General features: G+C 40.7%; 2 protein-coding genes across 3 annotated transcripts; one reads left to right on the top strand and one right to left on the bottom strand.

The window, feature by feature from the left end:
• Positions 1–71: 71 nt before the first annotated feature.
• Positions 72–3,793, bottom strand: LOC129209139 (14 kDa phosphohistidine phosphatase-like). Its single transcript, XM_054833064.1, has 3 exons — positions 3,581–3,793; positions 2,994–3,118; positions 72–418 (listed from the first exon to the last, which is right to left on the bottom strand). Exons 1-3 carry the CDS (start codon positions 3,708–3,710, stop codon positions 326–328), a joined length of 348 nt encoding a protein of 115 aa, XP_054689039.1. The 5' UTR covers positions 3,711–3,793; the 3' UTR covers positions 72–325.
• Positions 424–25,142, top strand: SELE (selectin E). 2 transcript variants are annotated; one of them, XM_054833060.1, is made up of 15 exons: positions 424–458; positions 2,100–2,192; positions 4,720–4,794; positions 5,256–5,393; positions 18,338–18,414; positions 18,857–19,243; positions 20,028–20,135; positions 20,266–20,451; positions 21,101–21,286; positions 21,394–21,579; positions 21,862–22,047; positions 23,038–23,145; positions 23,605–23,626; positions 23,740–23,812; positions 24,165–25,142. In XM_054833060.1, the coding sequence occupies exons 4-14, from the start codon at positions 5,383–5,385 to the stop codon at positions 23,795–23,797; spliced, it is 1,515 nt and encodes a 504-aa protein (XP_054689035.1). In that variant the 5' UTR covers positions 424–458; positions 2,100–2,192; positions 4,720–4,794; positions 5,256–5,382; the 3' UTR covers positions 23,798–23,812; positions 24,165–25,142. The 2 variants fall into 2 exon arrangements, with proteins under 2 accessions (XP_054689035.1, XP_054689036.1); XM_054833061.1 differs by lacking the exons at positions 424–458; positions 2,100–2,192; positions 4,720–4,794; positions 5,256–5,393 and adding an exon at positions 17,431–18,050.
• The last annotated feature ends 1,489 nt before the right edge of the window (positions 25,143–26,631 follow it).

Genomic DNA, 26,631 nt, shown 5'->3' with positions numbered 1-26,631 from the left:
TTAAGTCAATGGCAAAATCCTAATGTATCCTACAGTATATATCAGCAATACAGGATTGGATGAAAACAAACTTCAGGTAAGATGTGGGAGCATTTAATTAGATGGCATGTCAAGAGTAGCAGGAAAAAGGCTTAGAACTGCAGATTCGGCACAAAGGAATCATCTGAAAAGTAAGATGTATCTGGGAGTTACTAACAGTATTATAAATTACAGCAGCATCCAGATTTATGGTAACATACATAGAAGATACATTCCATTTTATTTATCAAAGTACAGCTCAGAGTTACCAGTTTTGAACTACTTCTTGTGTTCATAAGTAGACAATTTATTTCTTGTCATCTGACCATGTAATTTCATAATCTGTATACACTTTTTTCAGTATCTCTGCAGTCACTGAATGATCTGCTTTTCCATAGCCCTGCAAGAAAGAACAAGTGCTTATTAGACACACACAGAAAGTAAGTCCACAGAACCACTGAGTTATTTTCAACATAAATTATCCAGTTATGATTTGATACTCCAAGTTGTAGTTCACATACTAATAAATATAGGATCTAAAGAGTTATTCTTGCCATATCAAGTTTTATTTTTCTGTTGTCCTCTAATTCCCTCCACCCTGATTTGTAAAAATAAATGAGATCAGGTCAAGTAATATCAAATAATGCATTTTTCACATCATGATTTCTCCAGCAGAAAGCTTGTTTTAAAATATTCCCTATCCCTCAGCTACCATATTTATTGAATGTTCTTTTAAACCAGAGATTGCATTGACCCATTTGAATGTATGAGCATAAAAACAACTGATTCAGCTCAGCTGAAGGAAAAGGGAATAAGAAGCCACATGTGTGAACATTTGAGTACTATTCTAGCCACTGAAGAAATCAGTCTTCATTTTTTTCTTATTTACAATCTTGCCTTAGCTGGTAACAGTATAATTTTAAATATCTGTGCTCTTCAGCCACTGCAAGTCCAAACTAAGGCAAGGTCAGATGACCCATCTGATTTTAATCCTTATTTAAATCACTGATCACAGTGTTACCCTTTCACTGAAATTTAAGAGTTGTGGTAGAAGGTGCCTTTCCTTTATTGTCTTATGTGACTTAAGTTATCTTGATTTCTTACTTCAGAACCACAAGTTTTTCCCTGTTAAAAAGCCTTTACTGCACAACAGTGCAGTCTACTGATAAAAACCTGTGATTTACAGGTTACTTTTCCCAATACTATTTCACATGAAACATTTAACTTTAAGACTGAAAAAAGAGCTCAAAATTGTATTATCAAAATATGTATTCTTATTCATCACTGACTCTGCCCCCCAAGAGGAACAGCTTAAGTAAACCAGCATTTAAACTGCACAGGTTAAAATTATTGACGCATTATAAACCACAAACTTTTCAAAAATACCAGATAACATAGTTATGTCAGAAGCACAGCAGGTTTTATACTGTCAGTTGTAAAGCAATGGACCTGCAGATCACTCTTGCCTTGGTAGTCACTTCGAAGACCCCATCTGGCTTTGCAAATAATAGCACAGCATCTGCTTCAAAAGTAGTCAATGACTATTTCTCTGGTTTTCATAAAATACCAAGATAGGCCTGTTTTAGAGTCTGACAACAAATCCCCAAGAGATGCATTAAACCAACTTCATTAGTATACTAACTCCTGACCTACTACTGAGGTCTTCCGAATCTCCAAGTCTCTGCCTGACAGGAGCCCTCATGGTAATAACTCTCCTTTTACATGGTGCTCATCTGTAAGCATCAAGGTACCAAAAGAAAGAAGGAAGGTATTTTCCTCAGACATTGTGTTACAAGATGAGGCTTTCGGCAACGTGGTCTAGTGGAGGGTGTCCCTGCCCGCAGCAGGAGGGTTGGAACTAGATGATCTTTAAGGTCCCTTCCAACCCAAACCATTCTATGATTCTAAGAGCAGGAGTTGATCACTGCCTGTAACACTAAATTGACAGCTGAAATAATGCAGGTGTCAAATCTCATCTAAAAATGCAGTTATGATGGGCACAATACTTTAGAATAAGCATTATACACTGCCTTCTCTCCCCATATAAATCCTAAAGAGTTTTTTTTTCCATATGATTCCAGGTGGCAAGAGTGATCTTGGAACAAAAGCAGCACTAGCATTTAAAAAATGCTTAGCACATTCAAGGCCCAACCTTCACTGCTCATCCAGTTAAGGTAAGCAGATTTGAAGTAACCATCACTTCCTATAAAAAAATCAATTAACTTAATAGAACTTTGTTGTTCTTTACAACAGAAACCTAGAACCTTTACTGACAGTATTACTACAGAAGTAGCTACATTTCATCACAGAGCAACACCAGAAACACATTACAACATGTTCCCTAAATTCAAGAAATCATTACAACTTAGTCTTTCATAAAGAAATTGAACTTACACATCACAGTAACAGGTGACAAAAATGCTCTGGTTTCAATACTCTTGGAAGTTACTTTTAGTCCCACAAAATGCATTTATGTGAAACTATCTTCACCTACTAAAAATTCACCATACCTAAACTGGGTCTACTCTTCTCACCCAACACATACACAGAACAACATTCAAAATTTAGCTGGTCAACTACCAGCCAACATTTTTATTGTCAAATAAAGATCACACAATAGCTGGATCAAGACCCTGTGGCTACAAATGGGCTATTCCTGCTCTAGCAGTAAGACCAAAAGATTCTGAGTCAAGAGATGCTAACTGCCATTTTTAGTCTTGATTATAACTTAATGCTGATATTACTCAGCATGAAGTTATCTAGATATTAGTCAGCATTGTTATCTATTATTTTTGCTTTGGTCTCCTGCCCTTAAAAATAGTGTTTTTCTAATTTATCTTACAAGTGAGACAGGCAAGTTTTCCAGTTAATGTTTACGCTACGATTCAAATTGCTGAAAGCCACAATACTATGAAACAAAATTCTCAGAATATCAGAGACAAAAGGATTTGAAGGAATACAAGAGATGCACTTACTGTAGAGAGCCCAAATACCCTAATTTTCTTGTCTTTGCTATTATGATCAATTTTCCCTCCTCCAAGGCACTTGCACTCATATCCCAGCTTTTCCATCTCAGGATTTACTTTTTCAAATATGTGATCTGCACAAGAAGAACGGTTAGAGCCATTAGAATACACACAAGGCCTCAAACACTCTAGAACTCTTCTTTTCAGGTATTTTCCTCTCATTTTCCTCCAGTTCTCTTCCTTCACCTGCAAGAGGAGCTTTTTCTTGACATACATAGAAAAGCTGCAATTAAGGTTCTCTGTTTCAGTTTTTCACTTAGTTAACATAGCTCATTCTCCTAAATGAGGTTTATCAGGTTTGGAAGCAGCACTTGACAGAAATACTGACCTGCTTTTCATATTTGCACAAGGCACCTATAAAGGGGGGATGAAAGGGGGCTTCTGAGCTATGCCCGCTGACACCAGCCACAGGAGGCCGGGGGGGTCCCCCTCAGATTCGCTCAGGAACCGGCAGCCACGTCCCGCCCCTGAGGGACGCTGCCAGAGGGCCCCGCTAACGGCCTCCCCCCCCCCGCGCCCCGAGGCCTGTCACCCACTGTGGAACTCGGCCGCCTTAGTGCCGCGGACGACGTCCCGCTGCTCCTCGCCCCCCGGGCGCTGCAGGCGCACCAGGATATACTTGAACGTGCCCTCGGGGTCGATTTCTACGTCCCGCACCGCCGCCATAGCGGTACCGCCAGCCCGTGAGGTGACCGGGCCGCACTGCTGTCCCGCGCGGAGGCGGGGTCGGCGGGAAGGCGCCGCTCGCGCCCGGAGGGCGGGGCAGCCGCTGTCGCCGCCGTTCAGCGATTGTCGTGAGGCGAACGGGTGGCCGGAGGCTGCGGCTCGTTGCGGCCGGTCTCTCCTCGCAGGCTGTGAGAGGGCGCACGGCCAAGGCGGGTGTTACTCGTTCGGGTCGCCCGTCGAGGCCGTAGGGGGGCTGTCATCCATGCGCCCCTTCCTTCACTGCCGTGCTGGCTCTCCCCCAGCTCCCAGACCCAGGGGCTTGTGGCAGGCACCTGCCATGGCAGCTCTGGTACGGGCCGAGGCGTTTACACGGGGGGAAAGGGGCAAGGGACAGGGAGAGCTTAATGCCCTGAGAATCTATGGGTTACTCTTTGCATATGTTAAATTAGAGATAAATTTACCCTCTATTCACCTGCTGGTAAGTGTTCTTAACTTATTAGGCAAGTTCCACACAGGTTTGTATCTAGAATGATTAAGATACACCAGCTTACTGAAATAAGAGCATAGTCTTGTATCAAACACTCCAAAAAGAAGGAATATTTGCATTTTAAAGACTAGAAGTTATTTAAATAATTTCAGAATAATTCCACAAGTTAGTTTCACCATAGTCATAGCCTTTAAGCGCTATATTGTAGGTCACTTTCAGCTAACCTAGCTTATTCTATTAAAGCATACAAATTATAAGTTATTGTTGCGATGAATTTCTCCCACTCTAATATAGAAACACTGCTTGAATATAGACAATGTATATATGAACTGACATGTAACATATGAAAAATATCAGTAAAACATAGAAAGAATAATATTTAAATACAATATTTAGAGGTGCTTAACAAGATAGTGTAATTTTTTAATTAGAAGTTATTTTGCTGCTTTAAAGTTATTTACCAAGCTACTTTATTGACTACCTTAAGTCTTAATAAAAATTTCTAATATGTTACTGTTTCAGATACTATCATTAGTTACCTTTTTGAGCACAGAATGGTACTAGCACTGTAAAGAAAATGACTGGAGCCTCAGCAAGGTAAGCCAAGGCCTTGTTAGTTGTATCTTAGGAGCTGAGGACATGAGAAGGGCTTTAAGTAGAAACCAAGGCTACCATCTCAGCTGTTCTGGATTTGCCAATGCAGGCGGGGGGAAAGGGATAAAACCTGTGTCTGGGTCATGTGGGTTATAAGGCTGAGAGAGAGTTGGAGTCCTGTGGAGTTGAGGTGGTTGGTCAAGCTTGGTTTTGTCAGTTCAGTAGTAAGGGTCTGTAGGATTGCTGTTGTATTTTTTTCTTTCAAGTGATTGGGAAAGTCTTATTTTGATAGTTTTTTGTTATTTTACTTGATAATTTAGCTTAATATCTGATGTTCTTATTGGAGCTACAGCATTAGGAAAGTTTTATAGTGCTTGTTTGTTTGATCAAACCTTGCCTTTTTATTTTTAACTGGAATAGAAGCCTGTTGCGTGGCTGTGGAAAACTTTCTTGCCTTGTTTCAGATATGATGCACATAAGGAACTAGTAACAAACAATGGTAGTACTGATGAGCAAGTGCAAGCATGGCAAAGAAAATACTTATGGCATACCTTGGATAGAAGCTAAACTTTAAACAAATTTGTACTCAACATGGAGAACAGGTACTTGGCTTGACCTGACATTAGTTTGAGAAGATATGTTTGTAACCCTGTAATAGGCAAAGCAGAACTTTGATCTGTTCTTCTTAATACATTTACCTTCTTAAGTACCTGCTTTATCTAAAAGTAGTTTCCTATCCTATGCTGAGGTATAGGAGCTTCCTGTTGGCATTTTAGGCCAAAGATAAAAATTCTCTGCTGTTGGTGGTAATTGTTAGTGCGTCACTTTAGGCCTCAGGGGTACAAAGAGGATGGCATGGAACAACGGGGTCTCAAATCAGAGACAGCCTGTCTCCAATAAAACTGTATGGAGGGACTTTCCTTTTGTAATGGGATTACTCATTCTAACTGTGGCAGGGAGTTTGGCACTATTTTCTGAAAAATTAAGGGGTTTTTTATTTATTTGGCGAAGTGACATCTTGTCTCTTTATAGTGATGTCCTAAAAAACATTGTTCTAGGAAAAAGTATTGTAAATATCTCAAATTAGGTAACAGTGAACCAATGTGATGATAATTAAGATAGGATAGTAGATATTTTTCTTGAGTGGCTGTAGCCAGACCATAAGGGTAAGTGTTGCCAGTATTTTTTCCTCATCTGTTACCAATGGGGCTTGTGTTCTGTTATGGTTTGCAGGCTTTGGACTAGACCCAAATGACTATAAAGTTGCACTGTTATTATTTATACCCTTCCTATCATAAAATTGTTTTAATCCACATGGCCTTGTAAAATTCACCTATCCTTACATTGGCTTGGGTTGTGCCAATATTGTGATGTATGTTGCAGCAGATTCAACTGTTGATGTAACAGCATTTGTTTGTTGGTGTAATAGAATGTGTAGTTAGGCTGTTGTTAGGCTGAATCTGGGATACCTGAACCAAGTTATTGGTTGAGCTGGTGCATTTGAACTTGGTCAAACTTCTCTACATATTCTAGCAATCAGAGAGATTAAAAAGAAGCAACAAAAACTGTTTAATGTGACATAGTGTAATAGCTGGGTATAACTACATAGCTATACCAGCTCATTTTCATAAAGATACGAGATGTCCTGGTATCTGTCAAACTTTTACCTTCTAAATGGTCTTGAGAGGCATAAAGCAGATAATAGCCTTGTGTTCTCTATCGCATCCCTCAAAGAGGGTCCTGCGACTATGCTTTTTCTGTTTAACTGTTGAATGTGTTAATAAATGTCAACTCAATGTGAGATCATGATAGAGATATCAGTGCGTACTCCTGCAGGTTTGATGAAAATGGGTGGAGAACAGAGGCACTGTGAGTGTTCCTGCTGAGGGAATGGGTTCTTGTGTATCAAGTGAAATATTTGAGTGATGGAAACTGCTGATAGGGGACAAATACATTCTTCTTGTCACAATTAACTGCATTTCTACTGGGCTTTGTGGTGACATTAAGGCTGTGATACTTGTGTCTTTTTATAGTAACTTTTTCTAGGAACATTTTTCTTCCCTATTATGTGCTCCCACTCCTCCAAGAAAAATTGCTGTGTTCAGGAAGCGTGTATGGATACTGGGCATTCTTTTTGAATCTTTTTCTAGAGTTTCATATTTTTTTGGCTACTGAGGTAGATAAATGGTCTCTAAATAATCTTGGAGGAGGTTTCCACTTGTGAGTGCAGTGCCCTTAAAATTGGCTCTGGAGTGTTTACTAGATGTAAGCAGTAGCTTGACACATCAAAATACAGCTATTCTGTCTTAAGTCTTTATATCTTCTAGCCTTATACCATTCAGAAGCTCAAACTACAATGCGGATTAGGGTTTTCTTCCTATGTATTGGCAGTCCAGCTAAAGCATGCATAGAATATTTGCAATAAAAAAATACAATGCTGTAGTTATGTTAAGTGATAGGTCCCTAGGAGTTCCTGAGGCATAGGTGCTAGCAGAGAAAGGTGGGTGTTATTAAGAATTTCCAGAGCAGTTCTGCCTAGTTATCCCTTTCTTATGTTTGACCTGTCTCTTTCCCTTCTCTTCTTGCTGTGAGTATACCTGAGATGGCTGTTGTAGGACTCCTGTCTGCTAATTGGATTCTTAAAACCTTTGTTGTAAAAGCAGAATGGTTGAGTCTCTTGCTTGCCTTCCCGTTAAGTATCACTGAAAAAGCTGTGCATGTACAAAGTAGGGCAAATAACTGGAGGTTCTCAAGATGTGATTGGACAGGGTGCTAGATCATCTCATTTAGGCTCCCTTTCCCATGAAAGATTAGACCAGGTGATCTTCTGAGGTCCCTTCCAATGTGGGCTATTCTATGACACCCAAGTGCTAAGATTACTGAAAAGGCAGTGAAAAACTTGTTTTTTACTTTAGGGATGTGTGTGTGCTTATGAATGCGTAAATGGCCTTCCCACTTAAATGTTTTTATGCATGCAAAGATTAGATCTTCACAAAAGAGAATCCCTGCAGATAGAAGGTTCATAGTTTCTCCCCCCCATTGTGTAGTCAGTAGCAGCATTTTTCAATCAGACTTGAGTCATGAACCTAATTTTAAAATTCAGGCAGAGGACCACATACAGTATTTCAACTCCTCTCCTGAGCTGCATGTCAGCAGTCCAGCTCTGAGACTAAATTACATTTTGACTCACTGCAACATTCTGATAGATCATCTGAGATGACTCCTTTCCCTTGTGTTATGGTCTGTGTTTTACAGCCTTCAGCTAAATTCACTTAGTGGAAAAGCTTAGTACACAGTAACTGGTTATAAAGGAAACAGTGGCTTGCCTTTGAGTAACCCAGTAACAGAAAGGATCCCTGAAAAACCATGGGTTCAAAGCCCAAATGGATTAACCCTGGTGCATGATGGTTTATGAGATTTTCTGATGTGCAGTTAAAAGCTAATTGGGCCTTGAGTGGAATTTTTGAGAAATCGTTACTGACTATTGACAACTGTCACTTGTTTTATTAACTTGGATTGAAATGAGGGATGGGGAAGAGAACATGAGGCTGTACTGCAGCTGTATGTGGAGATACCAAAGCCAGCTGGAACTGAACAAGTTCAGGTAGGACTGAACAAGTTCAGGTAGCAGAAGTCATCTGGCTGCAGAAACAGAGTTCAGATCTAACTGGCTTATTCTGCCAAAATTGAGGATCAATTTATTGTGCAGGTCTCAGACCTGCTATTTCTAGCTTATTTTCAGTGCCCGGACTACACTAGTTAACTTGCATGACATCTTAAAAGGAAGAAATTGGATTGTAGTTCAAGATCAAATGTAACATTTCATTGAGAATAGGCAAAAAGCTGCTAGCCAGGAGTATCTTAATGTCAAAACATCCTCATATTTATTTTGCTACTTAGCCTCTGAACAGCAAGTGACTAGAAAAGGAATATTAGTATAATGCAAATGTGTTAAATATACATTGTGGTGCAGTGAAGCTCACCATGGGATTCTCTCAAGCCATTAGGCCAATCCAGGTTACTAGAGTCAGGAAAAGGGAAACAATCAGTTTGAACTCCAGCTTTATAAATTTTTCCTTTTATTGAGCTCTTTGACAGGAGGGCACAAGATGTAAGGATATGTTTGGCCCATTATTGTATTACAGGAAAATATTAAGAAAATAATTTTGAAGTAGGTAGTTTCCATCACATGTAACTCTTGCACAAGGAGAAAATGAGTGTTAACTTTCAGCTGTACTTGCAATTTTTTTGTCCCAGAGAGTACACCCTTGAGTTGAGCAGAAGAGTATCTAATACAATGATGCAAATGAAATACTGTTGTAAATTATGACTATCATGGACATCAAAGATCACAGATCTGCTTTGCTGCTTGGCCTGCTCATTTTAATAGGCTTTGAATGAAGATTTTTCTTCAACAGCTCTTGGTTAGCAGCTACTCGGATTAGCAGTGAAGCCAGAACAAATGCAGGATAATAACATTATCTCTCTTAGTATTAACATCTTTCAGATCTGTGTATGTATTGTCAGCTCAGAAACCAGAGGCTTGGTTTGTGCACTGAAGGTTAAGACTCCAAGCCAACCTCCAGCATGCAGGAGTGTAAAGGACCTATGTTGGGTCTTTTATATCTTGCTTTCATGAATAATGCTCTTGTATGATCCCTTTCAGAAACTGAGCAAGGTCTGCATGAAAACCAAATTTTTTGTTTTGCTGTTCATAGGAAGCATTTTTTTAATCTCATTGCTCTGCTGGCTAGAAACTCCTCCTAATTTCTAGTCTACATTGACTCACAGATGACTTGTATCCATTTGTTTTTTTGTAGCAACTTTATATACAGAAAAATTCTGATCATTACCTTTACTTTCCTGATACTTATAAAGAGCCCATCACATTGTTTCTGAGCCTCTTTAGCTGCTTCCTCCTCCCCAGACTTAAACACAAACTTCTAATAGCACCTGGGAAGGTAGTTCTTTAGATGGGACTTCGCTGAATATTTCTACTGTTTGGACAGTCTAGAATTTCTTACTAGGAAGTGTCATTCTCCTAACTCTCCTTCTGAATGACTGTAAATATCACCTGCCTGTTGCAGGATTGCTAGTCTTCTCCACTTTAAAGTACTGAACACATGCTGCCCTCCTATAATCCCCTTGGTCAGTGAAACTAGTCTGCTAGGTTTGTTTTCAGGGCTCTGCTGTCCTTTGGTTGTCCTTCCCTGCCTTTAGTGTCCATGCCTTACAGCATATGCTAGGGGCAATAATGAAAGCATGGTGTGCAGATGATGATTCCAGAGTCCAGCTGTTACTTTGTGGTCTATAGAGATGAACAGTGTGAATGAGTAGTTTAATTGATCAGAGTTAATTTATGTGGGATTTATGACATCCTGAATATAAGGGCCTTTCAGCTGCAGCTGCTTTTCTTCAAGATAAACTCATGCATTTGCATTCATGGAGCAGAGATATGAGGGTATTCTGAATGGTGGTTTTAGGGCTGAAGGTACCCAGCAGGGAAACTGTGTCCTCCCTTAGTCATGGTGTTGGGATTGCAGTTCCCTAGGAAAAAATCAGAATGAGGAAGAAAACATGGATGGGGAATGTAAATGTATGAAGTCTTAGTTGCAGAATTCTGGATATAGATCGAAAGAAGATTGATTATTTTTATTTCTTGTGGTGATCTACTAATATTAGTGTCTGTGCACTGGTTTAGCTATAGTAATAATTCTGCTGAGAGAAGGGACATCACATGCAGAACATCAGAATGAAGAGCTGCTTTCCCAAATGTGTTTATTTCAGAGGAAGAAAATTCTATCCTGCTTTAGAGGATAGATGCAAACTCATAGAATTGTGGTGGTTTAACTCTTGTTTTGTTTATTTAGTAGCTAATGGCATAACTTGAATAAGGATGAAAAATAACAAGACTGTCAATTTTGTTTTGAATGCTTTTCCCATTGCTTTAAGTATCTAAACAAATGTATTTGCTCTCATATTTGTTAGAGAGAGAATGGATCTCCTTTGACTTAACCTTTAGATAAACCTTTGTCTTTGACTCTAGAGGGTTGTCATGGTTTAACCCCCACTGGTAACTAAGCATCATGCAGCTGCTTGCTCACCCCCACAAGGGGATGGGGAGGAGAATGGAAAAACACCTTGTGGGTTGAGATAAAGACAGTTTGATAGAATAACAAAGGAAGAGAATAATAATTAGTAATGACAATAACAAAACAAGTGATGCACAAATGCTGTTGCTCACCACATGCAGAAAAAACCAAAAGCTGATGCCCAGTCTGTTTCTGAGTAGTGATCCTGCCTCCCAGCTAGTTTCCCTAGTTATATATGGAACATGATGTTTGTTGTGGTTTAGCCCTGGCCAGCAACTAAGCACCACGAAGCTGCTTGCTCACTCCCCCAGTGGCATGGGGGAGAGAATGGGAAGGGTAAAAGCAAGAAGACTCATGGGTTGAGATAAACAATTTAATAGGTAAAGCAAAAGCCATGTGTGCAAACAAAGCAAAACAAGGGATTCATTCACCACTTCCTATGGCAGGCAGGTGTTCAGCTGTTGCCAGGAAAGCAGGGCTCCATCATGTGTAACAGTGATTTGGGAATACAAATGCCATCACTCCAAATGTCACCCCCCCAGCCCCTTATACGCAGAGCATGATGCCATATGGTATGGAATATCCCTTTGGTCAGTTGGGGTCAGCTGTCCTGGCTGTGTCCCCTCCAGACTCCTTGTGCATCCCCAGCCTACTTGCTGGCAGGCAAGTAGGAGAAGCGGAAAAGGCCTTGACTCTGTGTAAGCACTGCTCAACAATAACAAAAACATCTCTATCAACACTGTTTCCAGCACAAATCCAAAACATAGCCCCATACCAGCTACTATGAAGAAAATTAACTCTATTTCAGCTGAAACCAGGACAATGTTATATGGTAGGGACTATCCCTTTGGCCAGTCTGGGTCAGCTGTCCTGGCTGTGCTCCCCACTAATGATCTTATGTTAAACATGACTGTCCTAAAAAAGCAATTATTTATCCAGTTGATAGAAATAACTACAGAGGTCAGTATCACCCAAAGCACCTTTTAGGTATATGATCCAAAACTTCTAGGTCCTTCAAAAATGTGGCTCTCCAGTTTATGATCTACTGCAGATAAGACTTGGAAAGTTTGTTTACTGCTTGTTTCCCAGTAAAAAAAATAAAGGACTAGAATATCTGTACTGGCCTTCTCTGAAGCTTGCTTAGCAGACATTTCCTCCTAGAGCTCCTGAGGTGGGCAATTTGGGATGAAAACTTATGGAGAAAACTGAGACATTACAATAGTGAAGCTATAAGCTGCTGTGTTAATGATTAAAAAAATGTTGACATTAGTTGTGGACTCATTAAATACTGTGTCCATTGATGTATAAAAATTATTTACCTGAAACTGACTTAAGCACTGAAAAGAACAGACCTGAAGCTTGGAGTTCATAAACTAATGGTGAGATGTGTTAGCAAGGAAGTGAAGCTACTGCTCTCTTCACCCTTTTTTGTAGTCTTTTTCTTGTAACAGTGCAAATGGAGAATGGAAGGTCATGTCAGCACTCCAGTGCTACTTATAGTTCATGTGCTATCTGATAAGTCAAACCAGTGTTTTCTGGGACCAGAGCTAGGTAGAAGCTATGCAAAAAAAAAATTGCAAAACATTTCTCATGACCACTTTTACAGAACCAACCACCTACTTAGTCTTTTAATCCTGAAACTTCCTCTCACTCCTCTCATTTGCCAAAAGCTGTAACTGTTCTCTTCCTCAGAGCCAGCATCCCCATCAGTGTCACATCTGGGACATCTCACCTGCTGAGAGTGTGGGACTAGGAACAGACCTGGGTAGTAAAATCAACAGTGCTGGGTCTAGCTATGGGTTATGTAGTTATTCTTTCCTACATGTGCATGACTGGTGGCAAGGTTTCAAGAACTTCTCTGCTATAATTGCTAACAGTAGAATTAGAAATGATCAAGTTCTGCATGGAACCGGTTCCACCTGCAACTTCAGGTAGCCAAGTATGTGCAATGTTAAGACCAGCCCTGCTTTTATCTTAACTCATGGTGTGAGTTAATTCCTCCACTCCTTTGCTCTGTTTGATGTTTCAATGCACTGAAAGGCACCTTGCCAGTGCAAGTGATCTTTGCCGTCAGGTTAGATTCTTGAATGTGTATTTTTGCCTGTTTGGAGGAAATTGAGCAGTGTGAATCATATCAGAGAGTTCCCGAAATGAGAAGTGGAGATAAGGTTTTCTGGCTCCTGGGGTTTCACTCCAGACAGACAGGAGACTGCCTTAGGCAGCTTGAGAAATTCCAGCTTCTTTGTAGCAGTTGTATTGCCTATCTTATTCACACTTAATGAGACACAGAGGCTGAGGGATGAGTATGTTTTTGGAAATTATCTTTTCCCATCTAGATCTCGGGGAAAACTCGTGCCTTAGACCTTTTGTCTCTGAATTTTTAAAGAATTAGTGTTTCAAGCTCCTCTCCAAACAGGAAACACCTTCACTACTGGCACCAGAACTCCCTTTCCCCTCAAGGCTGGCTAAAGCTCTTACTCTTCCTCTTCCACTGATACTGCGAAACTGGAGTTTTTTCCATGACTTCAAAATTTCAAGTAGTTTTACAGTTCTTTGCCATGGGATAAATGTCTGTTGTACAAACTATTTTGACTTAAGTATTTAAGTGGTTTAATTTAGGAAAGACAAATACAGCTCCTAAAAGAGAGAACTGGGTTACTCAGAGGTACCTAATTATCTATTTTTGTCTGTTGACATAAAAGCACCATTAAAATCTTTAAAAAGAAAGACTTAGAAATATGTAAACGCAGATGTAATCTTATTATGTAGGCCCTACAATGGGGGACCTACAAGAAAGCTGGAGAGGGACTGTTTAACAGAGCATGGAGTGATAGGACAAGGGGTAGTGACCTTAAGCTGAAGGAGGGTAGATTCAGATTAGACATTAGGAAGAAATTCTTTACTGTGAGGGTGGTGAGGCTCTGGAACAGGTTGCCCAGAGAAGTTGTGGATGCCCCATCCCTGGCAGTGTTCAAGGCGAGGTTGGATGGGGCTTTGGGCAACCTGGTCTAGTGGAGGGTGTCTCTGCCCACCATCTGGCAATGGCAGATTCTGTGGAATAATTGCAAATTTTGTCTTAAATAAAACATCCCTGTTAATGCATATCAGAACAGCATTTCCTATTTTTTAAAATGACAACAAATCATTAACTCATATTGACTTTGTGATCCGCTATAACTCCTAGTTCCTTTTCTACAATTCTACTGCCTAGCCAGCAGTTTTCCAGTTTTTGTTATTTATTTTTCTTTTAAGACCATTGTGCTTGTTTCTATTTATTTGTCCTCATTTCTTTTGGATCACATCTGTAACTCACCCAAATCTGAGTCCTACATTGGTCCTTTGGAACTCTTGCGATTGCTCAAAGCTTGGTGTCATCTGCAAATTTTCTAAGCATTTGAGATGATAATTTGCCACTCAAATTAGCTCAAGTACATTCAGGCTAAGATCTTGCAGGGCTCATTTGTGTAGTCCTCTCAGACTTAGTGATCTTTGGAAAACTGCTCTTTGAGTAGTGGTTAAATCTCTTGCATGCTCGTTTTATGGTGATTTGAGCTAAGCAATATTTCACTTGTTTGCTTAAAGAATGTCTCATGGGACTGTATTAAAAGTCTTAATTAAGCAAACTATAGCACACTATTGTTTCTTTGTTACTCACTCAACCTTGAAGTACAAACTAGATTGATCTGCCAAGAATAAATCATATCAATGTCAGCCGTTCTTGACAGCTTAGCCTTCTGAAGATTTTTCAATTGTTTTCTTTACAATTTTTCAGTATGGTTCTAGTATCTTTTCTAGGTGCTCACATGGAAGGCCTGGCTTCTAATTACCTTGATCTTCCTTTCATAGATACAGTGAGGCAATATTTGCTTTTTGTCAGCCCTCTGACACCTTTCCCCATACTCTGAGGTAATTCCTGAGGGTTTGGATCCTTAAACAGTAACTTGGTTGGCTGTAGCTAACCTAAATAGTCTTCACTCCAGCCTTTTCTTTCTCTGACCTGTTCTTTTTTTCCCCACTGCATAACACTATTGTAGTGAGTATCTGTTAACTTTTCTCTGTGTTGAAAGCAATGACATTTGACATGTTCTCTGTCAATTGCTGTCCTTCTTTAAATAGCAGAACTGGCTGGTTTTTGTTATTCTTACTCCTAATATGTTAATATAGCCTTTTCTTACCTTTTATGTGTCATGGTGACCTATCAAGCTAAACCTTCTAACTGGAAAAGTAGTTGCTGCTAGATAATCCTTGTTAGGCCCTTCTGTAAGGGAAAAGAGGTGATCTGGAGTATTCCCATTCACTTGTAAAAAGCTGGGCTTTCACTTGTGGAAATGAAGGTCTGGAGTCTATAGGAACAAGAAGTGTTCTGCATTTCTGGAAATTTGACTTGATTTAGGTTTAGCCTCCTGTTTTTCTGGCAGAGAGGAATTAGATTAATTTTAAGGAACTATGTCTGTGTTCACGTAGCCTGAGAGGAGAGTGGACAACTGCATCCAGCTCAGTACAGCACAATAAGTGAGGGTCTTATATTCTCAAATCGATTGGCAAAGGAAGAAGAAGAAAAAAAAAAAGCACAAATGTGAAGTAACAATGAGAAGAGAATAAGTCAGTAACATGGAAACCAGTTAAGAGGCAGGCTGGACAGCATTTCTAGCTTGAATATCTGCAGTTCAAGCTAAGTAACTGTATCAGGTATTTTTCCTGAAATACCTATTTAACTTAAGATGTAATATGAGCTTTAGCTCACAGGAGTCCCAGTCTTCCTGAACAAGAAGATTGAAGTTTTTAAGCATCTTTGACTTTTAATAAAGAGATTTTAACCTCTCAGTTGTGTGCTTTTGAAAATGCTTCTCAGGCTTTCTTTTTTCTGAAAATTTTGCATTTGTGATCATCTTCCATTATATTAAAAGGATGTAAAAATATAATCAGTGGATGGCAGAATTCCCTGGGAAAAACCAAAAAGAGCCCCATGTCAGTGATGTATAATGGAATGCTGCCAACAAAAAGGCAGTCTTTTTTAGGTTTTTTTAGGCTGGAGTTTTTACAGGCGTATTGCTGTTAGGCTTTGGTGGTTTGGGGTTTTTGTGGGTGGTTTGTTTTTTTTTTTTTTATCTGCTGCAGACAAGAGGTCTCAGACAGCCCCTGTGAAGGAAGACTATTGTAAACTGTGAAATACTCTCTTCCTTCCTCCGGAGATCCCACTGACAAAGCAATTCTGATGAAGTTTCCTCCACTCAACTTCAGAACTTCTGCCATGACAAGGATGAGCACTTACCAGTAGGAAGCTCGTAAAACAACTTGAAAAAGTGAATCTCCAGGAAAAGGTGTAGGACTTTCTGCCACCTGGCTCCAGAGAGGATATCAACTGTTCTGGAGTTGGCTATAATTTTTCTGTGTATACAATTATAACAGCTGATCAATGTTTTAGGAAAAAAAATAAGGCTGCCCTATCAAAACTCATTATCATTAGTTTGTATTAGGATAACATTTAAAGAACCCCTGTGAAATTAGGCCTTGCTGCATGATGTACTGTACAGGTGCATCAAAAGTACCAGCCTCTGTTAGAAGGGTTTACTGTCTGAAGAACATGGACAGAGAAAGGTTGGCAGGCAGGAAATGTTTTCACTCCCAATTTACAGATGAGCAGCTGAGGCTAAAGAAATAGTGGTCCTGATCTGATGCTACCTGGAAGTCTCTGGAATTCTGGTTGTTCTAAGCAAGGCTGCCCCAGACCTGGGCTTGCAGAGTAAGTGTGACGTAGCCAAGAGTTAACCTCAACTTTCTAGTGTTTCTTGACTGTTTGTTTGTGTTTCTAGCTTTGCTAGTTCACACCTGCTAGAAAGTGTTCCTCTCCTTACAAATATTCAGTATGTTGTTTTTAATCCTCACTCTATTCAGTAACTAACTTTGACATGCTTTCTAGGACTTCGTTGCAATTTCTAGTGTACTCTCATATTTTGATAGTAACTGAGGCTGGTTTAGAATATACTCTTTATTTTATCCTCTTTTCTGTGATGAATTCCTTTGGGCAGAGATCTATTAAGGTATGGATACTTGAGAAATACTTTTTTGTGAAAAAATCTGGGAATTGATACCAGCCAAAATCTTAGGTTGGAATCCAGGAGCCACTGATTTTTGTTCTGTAAGAACAGGCTGAGGCTCCAAAATAAGAGCTCTGACATGTACTGTATAAACTACAACTGCCTTCTTGTGTGTGCAGGTGCACTCTGAATAGCCTGTGTCCACCTACCAACCCACTATAGCAAAGCATCTATAATTACATTACAAATGTGTCTCTGTACCATGGACACCATGTGACTGCCTACACAGGGCAGTAATATAATTAATCAGTGTATACACAATAAATATGCATTGATTCAGTATGAGACTAGCGTATTGTGTTGTCCACCTGAAATATTATATGCACCTGTTCAGGAATTGTAACTCTATTGAGGTAAGGATATTGGAGTATGTGGTCCAAGGGACTTTTCAAAGCTAAGGCCGTATTCCAAGCTTGACTTCTAGGAGTGACTGATGAATCTGTATTGTGAGCAAGACTCTAGAAGAGTACTAGTAATCCTGGGGCTGGCAAACCTTACCACAAATGAGAATTCTGCACAGCATGCTGTGATCCACAAGGAAGGGCTTGTCCAGTGCTGCAGTTTCTATCTTTTACACTCAAACTTAGTTAACCAGTTTTGGGTGTCAGTGCTTTTCTTACTGACATCCCAGAAGAACTGGCACCTCCTTGCTGCAAAGCACTACATGCTGGGTGAAAAGTTGGAATCTGCTTATTCACGCGTCTAAAACTAACAGTCTTGCTCCTTCCTGATATCCTGGAATTGTGTGTTTCTGTCAGTAAAACTATGTAATGCAGCACTTGGCAGTTGGGAGGGTTGATTTGGCAAGGGGAAGCTTCGGCTTATTGTGTGGGAGGGCCAGATCCTGGGATTTTCCAAGAAATTTTTTTCCACACGGAATTTCCTATCTCACTGAGGATAGGCCGGTTGAGAGAATAAAAGGCCGTAGTAAAGGCAGGGGATTACACAGTCCAGACACTTGGAGCTGAACTTAATCTTCAAGTCCATATTCAGCAACTTAGCAACGGAAAGCAGTCACTGAGAAATATCGCAGAGGACTTTTGCCACCTGTACACCACAACTACAACCTGTGAGTATAAATTGAGTGTATTATTCTGTTTCACTGCTCAGCTAAAGGAAAACTGGACAGATAGAATTCTGTGTTGGTGTTCTTTAAAAGCCATTTACATTTAAAAGTTATCTTGATATTAAGAACTGTTTTAAAATGAATAATTTTGTAAAAATGGAAATTTTATTTCAGTCTTTAGAATAATTCTTTTAAAGTATGTAGAAAAGATTGCATAGACACTGTTTCATATTGAATTGTAAAAAGTCAGTATTTGTTCTCTACAAATGTGTACCTTTGATCTCTCATAGCCATCTGCTTAAAAGATTAGAGAAGAGAACACTCAGAAACATGATTTGCTTGTGGTTCCTATCTCTTCTTGCTTATGGTAAGTGTGTCTTTTTCTGTGCAGAAAACTAGTTGGATGGTAATATTAGCATGACTGTTCTGTTTGAGCTCAGAATTAAACAGAATTTTTGAACTTGACCTAATTAACTTGAGCTTAGGTTCACATAGAAAAACCTCTAGCTGCAATGACATGTTTCCCTGCTTGCCTGTCAAATACATAATTGGCTCCTACGCTTTGCTGTGAAGTCTGCAAAGCTTTGTGTGATCGGACACAGTTTCACAGGCTGAAGTCCCTATACTTGATGCTGACATGCCAGTTTTGAAGCCTTCCTGTTGATTGTTTACAAAATAATTGCCACTGGTTTTTATGCAGTTTCAGATATTGACAAGTTTGCAATATTTATAGAACTTTTCCCTCCTTTCTCTCTAGAAGAGGATGTATCAAGTTAGACACCAACTTTTTTGATATCTTTTCATTCTAGGACTTACAGTACTGCAGGGAGTGAATTGTTGGACATACCATTATTCAGACACGAACATGACCTACAAGGAAGCAGAGCTGTGGTGCAAAAAGAGGTATACTAACATGGTTGCCATTCAGAATAAGGAGGAAATCAACTATCTCAATGACTTCTTACCCTTCAATCCGGGTTACTACTGGATTGGAATCAGAAAAATTAATGACGTATGGACCTGGATTGGAACTAACAAAGAATTGACAGAAGAGGCAAAAAATTGGGCTTCAGGTGAGCCAAATGGCAAAGGGAACAACGAGGACTGCGTTGAAATCTACATCAAAAGAGGGAAGGATGATGGCAAATGGAATGATGAACAGTGTGAGAAAAAGAAGGTCGCCTTGTGCTACACAGGTATGGTGTGATAAAGGCCATTCTAGTGGGCCCCTGCGGAAATGAGATGGTGGGTGGGATGAGCTGTTTAACCTAGTCTTACATATTAACTACCTGACCCTGTAAGCACTTGTACACTCATCCTTCCTTACAGGACTGAGGTTGTTCTTGTTCTAAGAGCTGGATTGATCTCACTTACCTTTTAGCTCCCAGAATATTCTGCATCTTTTATGAGCAAATCACCAGACCTTCTTTATAATCAGTGGCGAGAAACAGACTCTTCCAGATGTGACTTTCATCCCACTCTCAAGTGGGTGTCTCAGCTAGATAAGAATTGCCCTTTTGGAGGCATCTATCTGCTGACTGTAGACCACTGGATTAGATTAGACACTTTGTGTAGAGGTGGCTAAGGCTAGGTAAAAAAGAAAATTCAAGTAAATATCAGCCAAATTAGAGCTGTGGTAAGTTAATGAAGAATGCATGTATTGAGGATTTCTACCCACCCCATAGTATATTGTTCCTTTTGCATTCTAAATATTGCTAATATCTACCTGAGAACAAGTGGTCACGGAGCTTCCAGCGAGTACAATCCTTTCATTGTGAGGTAGTCTGTCAAATATGTTGATTTCTGAAATCCTTCTGTAAAATGACAGGGTAACCTTACATACCAAACCCCCTGCTTTTCTTTTGCTGTACAAAGTGCTTATTTAGGGCCAGAAAGATAAACAAAGTGCTAGCCAGATTTCATTAGTGGCCATTGCTGATTCTTTTATAATTTGCTGTATTTTTTCTTTTTTCCTTCCAGCTTCTTGCAACCCATCTCTCTGCAGTGGCCGTGGAGAATGCATAGAGACTATTAACAATCACACCTGCCGTTGTAACCCTGGATTTCATGGGCCCGAATGCGAGTTTGGTAAGATTACTCCATCCTGCTTTTCAACCAGGGCAATGTTCGTGCTAGCTAGAGTTCAGTTTGTCTGGCTTGTTGATTTACCTGCTCAACCGATGAGACTGACTGTGTACCTTCTTGTGTTTCTTTGAAGTTAAGAGCTGTGATCCACTAAAGAAACCTGATCATGGGAGCCTCAAGTGCAACCACCCATTGCAGAACTTCAGCTACAACTCATCCTGCATGGTTCAGTGTGAGGAAGGCTATGAACTGACTGCACTGGAATCTGTATACTGTACCTCTTCTGGGGTCTGGTCTGCCCCCCTTGCGACATGCAAAGGTGAGCTGCTCAAGCAGTGATAGATGAGCTTTCTGCATTATACATAGCTCTGTAAACTTCAGTGTTGACCTTAGTAGGTACACATTGAAGTTCTAGCCCATTCCTTGGTAATTAATTATGTGGTGAAGGAGCTATTTTATTGTAGCAGACAGGTGTCTCTGTTGCTGAAGAGGTGAAATGGGCAGGATAAATGCTCAGGCCCTGGCCTAGATTTCCTTGTAGGGAAAGACTTTTTTACCTCTTAGTGGGGAACAGGGAATGGAGATGATCTAGCTGTGAGACTGCTCACAACAGGCCAGTTACTCCTGAATGTAGGAATTATTTTTTGAGGTGTTCAGCTTAGAAAAAGCTACTGTTTGAAGCAAATAAAAGCATCAAACATCATCAAGCAGCAGTCAAAATGGGAAATTTTTGGATTGTAACTATTTGCTGTCCTGAGCTGCAGATGAATTTACAGCCTTGTCTTAAGAGTCAGTCATCTGTTTTGAGATCTTTCCAGTCCTATCTGCTTTCTGAAATGGGAGCATAGTAGATCTCCTTTCTAAAGCTGCTTACATTTAGTGGTTATGTTGCTAAGTTTCAGGAAGGAAAAAAAACAACTTATGGTTTGTTCCCAGCTAAGCTCTGTGCTGTCTCTTATGCTTTTCAGCTGTGACCTGTCCTGCCTTAGAAATGCCTGCTCATGGTGCTGTGAACTGCTCTGATCCCTCTGTGGAGCTCACCTGGGGTGCCACCTGTGAGTTCACCTGTGAGGAAGGATTTGTCCTGACAGGACCAGCCACACTGCAGTGTGGGTCTTCTGGGGCCTGGGACAGGCAGCAGCCATCCTGTGCAGGTACCTTTCCTTATCCCTGCTCACCTGAGCACTTGGGGCTGTCAGCGTTGGCATGCTGAATTCCTGAGATGTCTGTGCTGATTGCTGTTGTGATTTGTGTGTTGCAGCCGTGAGGTGTGAGGCTGTAACCTGGCCAGAAGAAGGCTTTGTGACCTGTGACCACGCTCCTGCAGATCTCACCTATGGCTCGCGTTGTGATTTCCGCTGCAGCAGGGGCTATGTTCTGGATGGCCCATCCAGCATTGAGTGCATGGCACAGGGACAGTGGTCAGAGCCAGTGCCAAAATGCAAAGGTAAGATTTACTGGGTTGGAAAACACAGGTTTCTTGTCACTGGACAGCACACTGAAATCTGTATTCCTATAGGGTCCTGGGTCCAAGCTGAACTCTGTGCTGCCTCTGTTTTCAGTGGTGACTTGCCCTTCCTTAGAAATGCCTGCCCATGGCTCCTTGAACTGCTCCCATCCCTGAGTCACGTGAACTTGAAATTCCAGTGTACATCTACTAGTGCAAAAAACCAGGGCCAAAACCAGGGAAATCCTTAATGACTCTTAACCATTTCTTTCTGTATTGCAGTTGTACAATGTGAGCCACTGAGCTCTCCTGAGAAAGGCTCTATGGATTGCTCACATGGTGCTGGGAACTTCACATACAACACGGCCTGCTACTTCAGCTGTCTAGAAGGATGGAGGCTCAATGGTTCTCATGCTCTTGAGTGCAGTGAATCAGGAAACTGGAGTGCCAGTCTGCCCACATGTGAAGGTATTTTACCTGTGACTAGCCACAGAAGGGTAGCACTGGGTTTCTAGTCAAATGAGGTATGGAAGGGTGGAGGACATAGCACCAACCAGTGAGTTTGAACTTCTAGTGAAGTCCATGAATTAAAAAGCCCAACAAAAACTCTCAGTATGTTTTTTTTTTTTTTTGAAAATAGAAGAGGGGAAAACTACTAAAATGTATTGGTGAAAAATGTTTTCTTACCAAAAACAAAAGCTGCAACCTGATTTTGGGTTGGTTTGGTTTTTAATTAAAATTAAAATATTTCTCATATGAGCTTTTTCCATATAAAGAAAAAAGCTTTTCTAGAGAAACAGAACCCTGTGGGGAAGTCTGCATTCATAAGTCTGTTTCTCAGTGGAAAAGTTTATAGATTTATTAATTTGGTGTGATAGTTTCTTGGGTGAACTCCTCAGCCAAAAGATCTCACAGAGCTTTTCTGTCAAAGGCTGTAATTTTACTGGACAGAAGTCTTGGCTTTGCTTTCTCATTCAAGGCAGTAAGAGCTCTGTTGTCCTCAGTAGGAACGTTCTTGGTCCACCTGAAATGCTTTTGCTCGAGGTCCTAAAAGCTCAACTCTACTTTATTTGCTTGAGCAGAATTTAGATTCTTGAATAATTTCGTTGATCTGATTGGGATTGCTCAAAGAGGAAGACAGCACAGTGGGAATTAAAATATGAACTGAAACATGAAAAATAAAAGATGAGCATTAATTGTCATGTGAGCCTGGAGGTTAGACCCTGGTAGAGCTAGCTTGTTGCCTTGCCATTGCTTTGGCAATGGGTGGGATAATTTTTAGTATGCAGGTTTTTACCTTGTGTACAGGATGTGTCCTGTCTCAGCAAGAGCAAACTTACGGGTTACAAGCTGCAATTCTGGTTCCTCTTGAAGAACACAAGGAAAAGGAAGAAGTAGAGAGGGCTTCAAAGACCATGCATGCTTCTAGATCTCACTGAAACTTTTCCATCCTTTCAGCTTCTGAACAAGTCAGCTATGTCTCTGTGGGCATAGCAGCCACAAGTGCCTCTCTGTTGTCCACGGCATCATTCCTTCTTTGGCTTGCAAGACGTTTCCAAAGAAAAGGTGAGCAATTGGACTGAGCCCACTGGTTTTATTTACCTTCCTGAAAAATCTTCAGTAGAGGAAAAAACACCTCCAAATGCCAATACCTTGCTTTTTAAAAAAAGTGAAAATTCCCATACATAAACAACTTCCAAAATTATTTTCAAGAAGCCTGCATACATGGCATGTTTGGGTTTTAGATGAATGTTTTAAAATCAAAAATAGTAAAAGCCAAATGTTTAGAAAACAAGAATTAGAAGAAAAAAAGCAACATTTTATTTGAGTAAATACTGCCAAGGAAGGTGAATGAGAATTTGAGATGGGGCTTATGACAACACAGGCGTAACTGCCTGTGAGATTTGTTGCTAGATAATGGCTTTTTATCAGATATTCAGAAATGAGAGTGTTTTTAGAAGAAAAAGTTTGCATGAGGAGGCTTTCATCTTGAAATGCTAAAACCTTTTCTTATTCTTCTTGCAGCAAAGAAATTTACTCCTTCCAGGTAAGTTTGTGTCTCAAAAAAGCAGCATGAAAAACATTGCAATCACTTTGCTAAAATCCATTTGATATAAACCCAGTTGTCATTAAAGTACTTCTCATTTCTGTTTTTTATAGTAGCTGCCAGAGCCTAACCATGGAAGGTAGCTTCCAAAGTGCTGGCCAGATTGTCTAACTCCAGGTGTTTCAGGTAAGCACATGAGAGCTGCACTCAAAATTCTCTTCCTTTTAATCAGACAAGCAATCAGAGCTGTTAATTGCTATACAATTGCTGAAATAGCAAGATGTGCTTTGGGGTGCTTAATATGCATCATGGCATTGCATGAAAGTATCTAACAAGAGTGATGGATTTATTGCTTTAGAAATGGTTATTCAGCTCTTAAAGTACAATCGTGCTTAGCATTCTGTCCAGCCTCGTACAGTATTAGGAACACTTTTGTGTGTTTTTGCTACCTGCTGCATACAAAATTCCTCTGAAATGAGAGCAAATACGAATTGATGCCAATCTTCCGATTTATAGAGGAATTTTTTTCTTTCTGAAGGAATTGAAGCCGTCTTTACTTAGTCTTGGAGATTTCCGGAGAATGAAACTGCATGCAAATCAGCAGCCATCCAGATGTTTTTACCTCTTGCTGACAAGATGATTGACCTTGTGTATTGCTCAGAAATTTTGAACTCAAGGTGTCTGGTATTTCCATTGAAGACAAGCAGAGAGTAAAACTCTGGCCTTATGGCAAAATACTGTCTACGTTCAGTCATGTAGTTATCGTAACTGGGAGCTTGCCATCTCTGGTCCAGATGGTGAGCAAATAGTAAGCTGCTGCCTAAAGAGGAGGCTGGTTTCTCCTCTGGTCTACTCAAAGGTACCTAGGTGAGGTGAAGACATGCATTATTTCACATCACTTACTACACTGCTGGAGATGTCTCCTCTGGACACGTATGGGTTATACTTGCAGAAACAGAATAATCGGGATGAAAAAATATTCATTGAGTAGCCTTGAAAGCATTGATCTGGTTAGTTGTTGAAGTCAGTTCAAGAGGATGTCCCAGCCAGTAAATATGCCTGTAGTGATATGGGCAATTATTTGGGTTTTTGCTGTATGTCCCAGAAAGTTTAGAGTCTCTAAGTTTTTTTTTTTTTGTAACAGCACTAGGAATTGTAGTGCTTATACTAGGTACTCGAGTTTCTGAATGCAGTGAGTAGATCTGAAATGACCTCATCCCTGTGGGATTATGCACTGTAATACAGGTGTATACATAAATATTTGTGTGATTTTTACTGTGGTTATTTCTGTGCTGTTAACTGTAAATGTATTGTAAAATACCTGTTCCTGAGTAGGTCTGTGGCCATGGATCTGGGCCTGGGTAATTTTAAAATAATTCAGAGGTGTTTGTAAGGATTTCATGCCTGCATATTATTTACAAATAAAATGGAAGCCTGAGATTTGTGTGTGTATATATATTGCAAGTATGATTTATTAAGCTGTTAAAGGACTTTAAATGAGAAAGTCTTTCTTAAGTTATGTTTAAGTTATAATCAAAATTAAGAATATCTGACTTAAAATCTGATATGTATTGTTCTATTTGTAACAGTAATTAATAAAATGTTTTTAATGTAATGCTCCCTTTTTGGAAACGTACATCATTTAAATTATTTAGGTCAGCCCTGTGGGATATAGGTTCAGCAGTAGAAGGTGAGGGGCTGGGGGAAGACTGGCTAACAAGCACGGCTGTCCCTTATTTAGCTTTCCGTTTTCAGAGCAGTCGAAGAAAGAGTAGCCAGCAGATGGCACTGACTGCCTGGGAGCTAGCACAGCCAGAGCTGGACCCCAAACCAGTATCCCCAGTCCTGAAAGGAAGGAGGAAGGCTCAGTGATGCATCCTGTAATGCAGGTGCCTGGACCAGCATCGTGCTCTGTGAGAGGCATGCTCAGGAGAGGAGAGCAGAAGGAGAAGCAAGTAGGTGATCTTGGTGCATAGTTAACAGCATAAACCTCTCAGCCCATGCAGGTCTTTGCAGCCCTTTCTGCTGGGAAGATTAGCTGAGCGCTGGGAGACCATGGGCTAAGAGATGAAAACACAGCGCTGGGGATTAGTGATGACTGCTGTCTAGGGACCTCCACTCCCACCCTGGCTTGGGCTGGAGCCAAGGACTCTGCCATGGGCCAGTGATGGCCGGATGCTCCTGTGGCCACCCTTCCCCAACCCCTGACACAGCCAAGGAAACTGCACTGTGGCTCTCCACAGCTGCTGCCAGAAGCCAGCCCTTGATCATGCACTCCTGCCCTAGGCAAGGCTCAAGAGAAGCCATCAGGCCTGTGAGCAAGGGAGTCAATTAAGAGGTGCTGTGTCACAGTGGACAGGGCCCATTGCTGTTTATCCCAAACCAATTAACAAACTGAGAGTGGCTGTCGGCACTTCCCCCGCCTTGACAAGGTGGGGCCCAAACGTGTGAGCAGATGTAGAGCAGTAATCCTTCAGGTTCCCTGAGGGGATGTAGAGATTAGCCCGAAATGCCCTGCTCTGAATCCCTGCAGGAGCTGTTTTGAGAGCTAAACCACCACATGGGTCCCCCAGCCTGTCCTTGTTGTTGTCCTCTACATGCATGGTCCTGCAGCATCCTCTGGAGAGAGCTGCTCAGGTCAGTATGGCTCCCCCCCTGCTGCAGTCAGGGCAGCCTGGCTTCTCCTTTCCCAGGAGCTGACCAGAGCTGGTACTTCTAGCAGCTTTCCCTGGGATGTTACAGGGGCTTTATTGCCAGAAAAGATACTAGAAAATTATCCCTGCTCCTTCTCTAAACCTTCATCCCTTGTGACTTCCAAAGTCAGCAGAAGTGAGACTACATCTGAGTAGGATTAGCCTTCTATCTCTCCCATACATCCCCTAGGCCAAAGACTCCCTGAAGGGAATCCCGTTTCTTCCAGTGACTTACAGGTTATGTCTATCCTCATAGTTAACATTAGTCCAGGGCACAGGTGAAATGCTAGCCTGTGCTTGTCCAGGTCGCTT

This window comes from Grus americana, chromosome 8 (genome assembly GCF_028858705.1).
Source record: "Grus americana isolate bGruAme1 chromosome 8, bGruAme1.mat, whole genome shotgun sequence".
NCBI lineage: Eukaryota > Metazoa > Chordata > Aves > Gruiformes > Gruidae > Grus > Grus americana.
Note: the sequence above shows the minus strand (reverse complement) of the source record. Positions and strands in the feature narration are given on the sequence as shown.

Coding starts and splice junctions, on each gene's coding strand:
- LOC129209139 (XM_054833064.1), bottom strand. CDS start 3,710: ATGGCGGCGGTGCGGGACGTAGAAATCGACCCCGAGGGCACGTTCAAG. Junction 3,119..3,580: donor TAAGGCGGCCGAGTTCCACA/GTGGGTGACAGG, acceptor CTTCTTGTGCAG/ATCACATATTTGAAAAAGTA. Junction 419..2,993: donor GGGTATTTGGGCTCTCTACA/GTAAGTGCATCT, acceptor TCTTTCTTGCAG/GGCTATGGAAAAGCAGATCA.
- SELE (XM_054833060.1), top strand. Junction 20,452..21,100: donor CCCCCTTGCGACATGCAAAG/GTGAGCTGCTCA, acceptor TATGCTTTTCAG/CTGTGACCTGTCCTGCCTTA. Junction 22,048..23,037: donor CAGTCTGCCCACATGTGAAG/GTATTTTACCTG, acceptor CCATCCTTTCAG/CTTCTGAACAAGTCAGCTAT.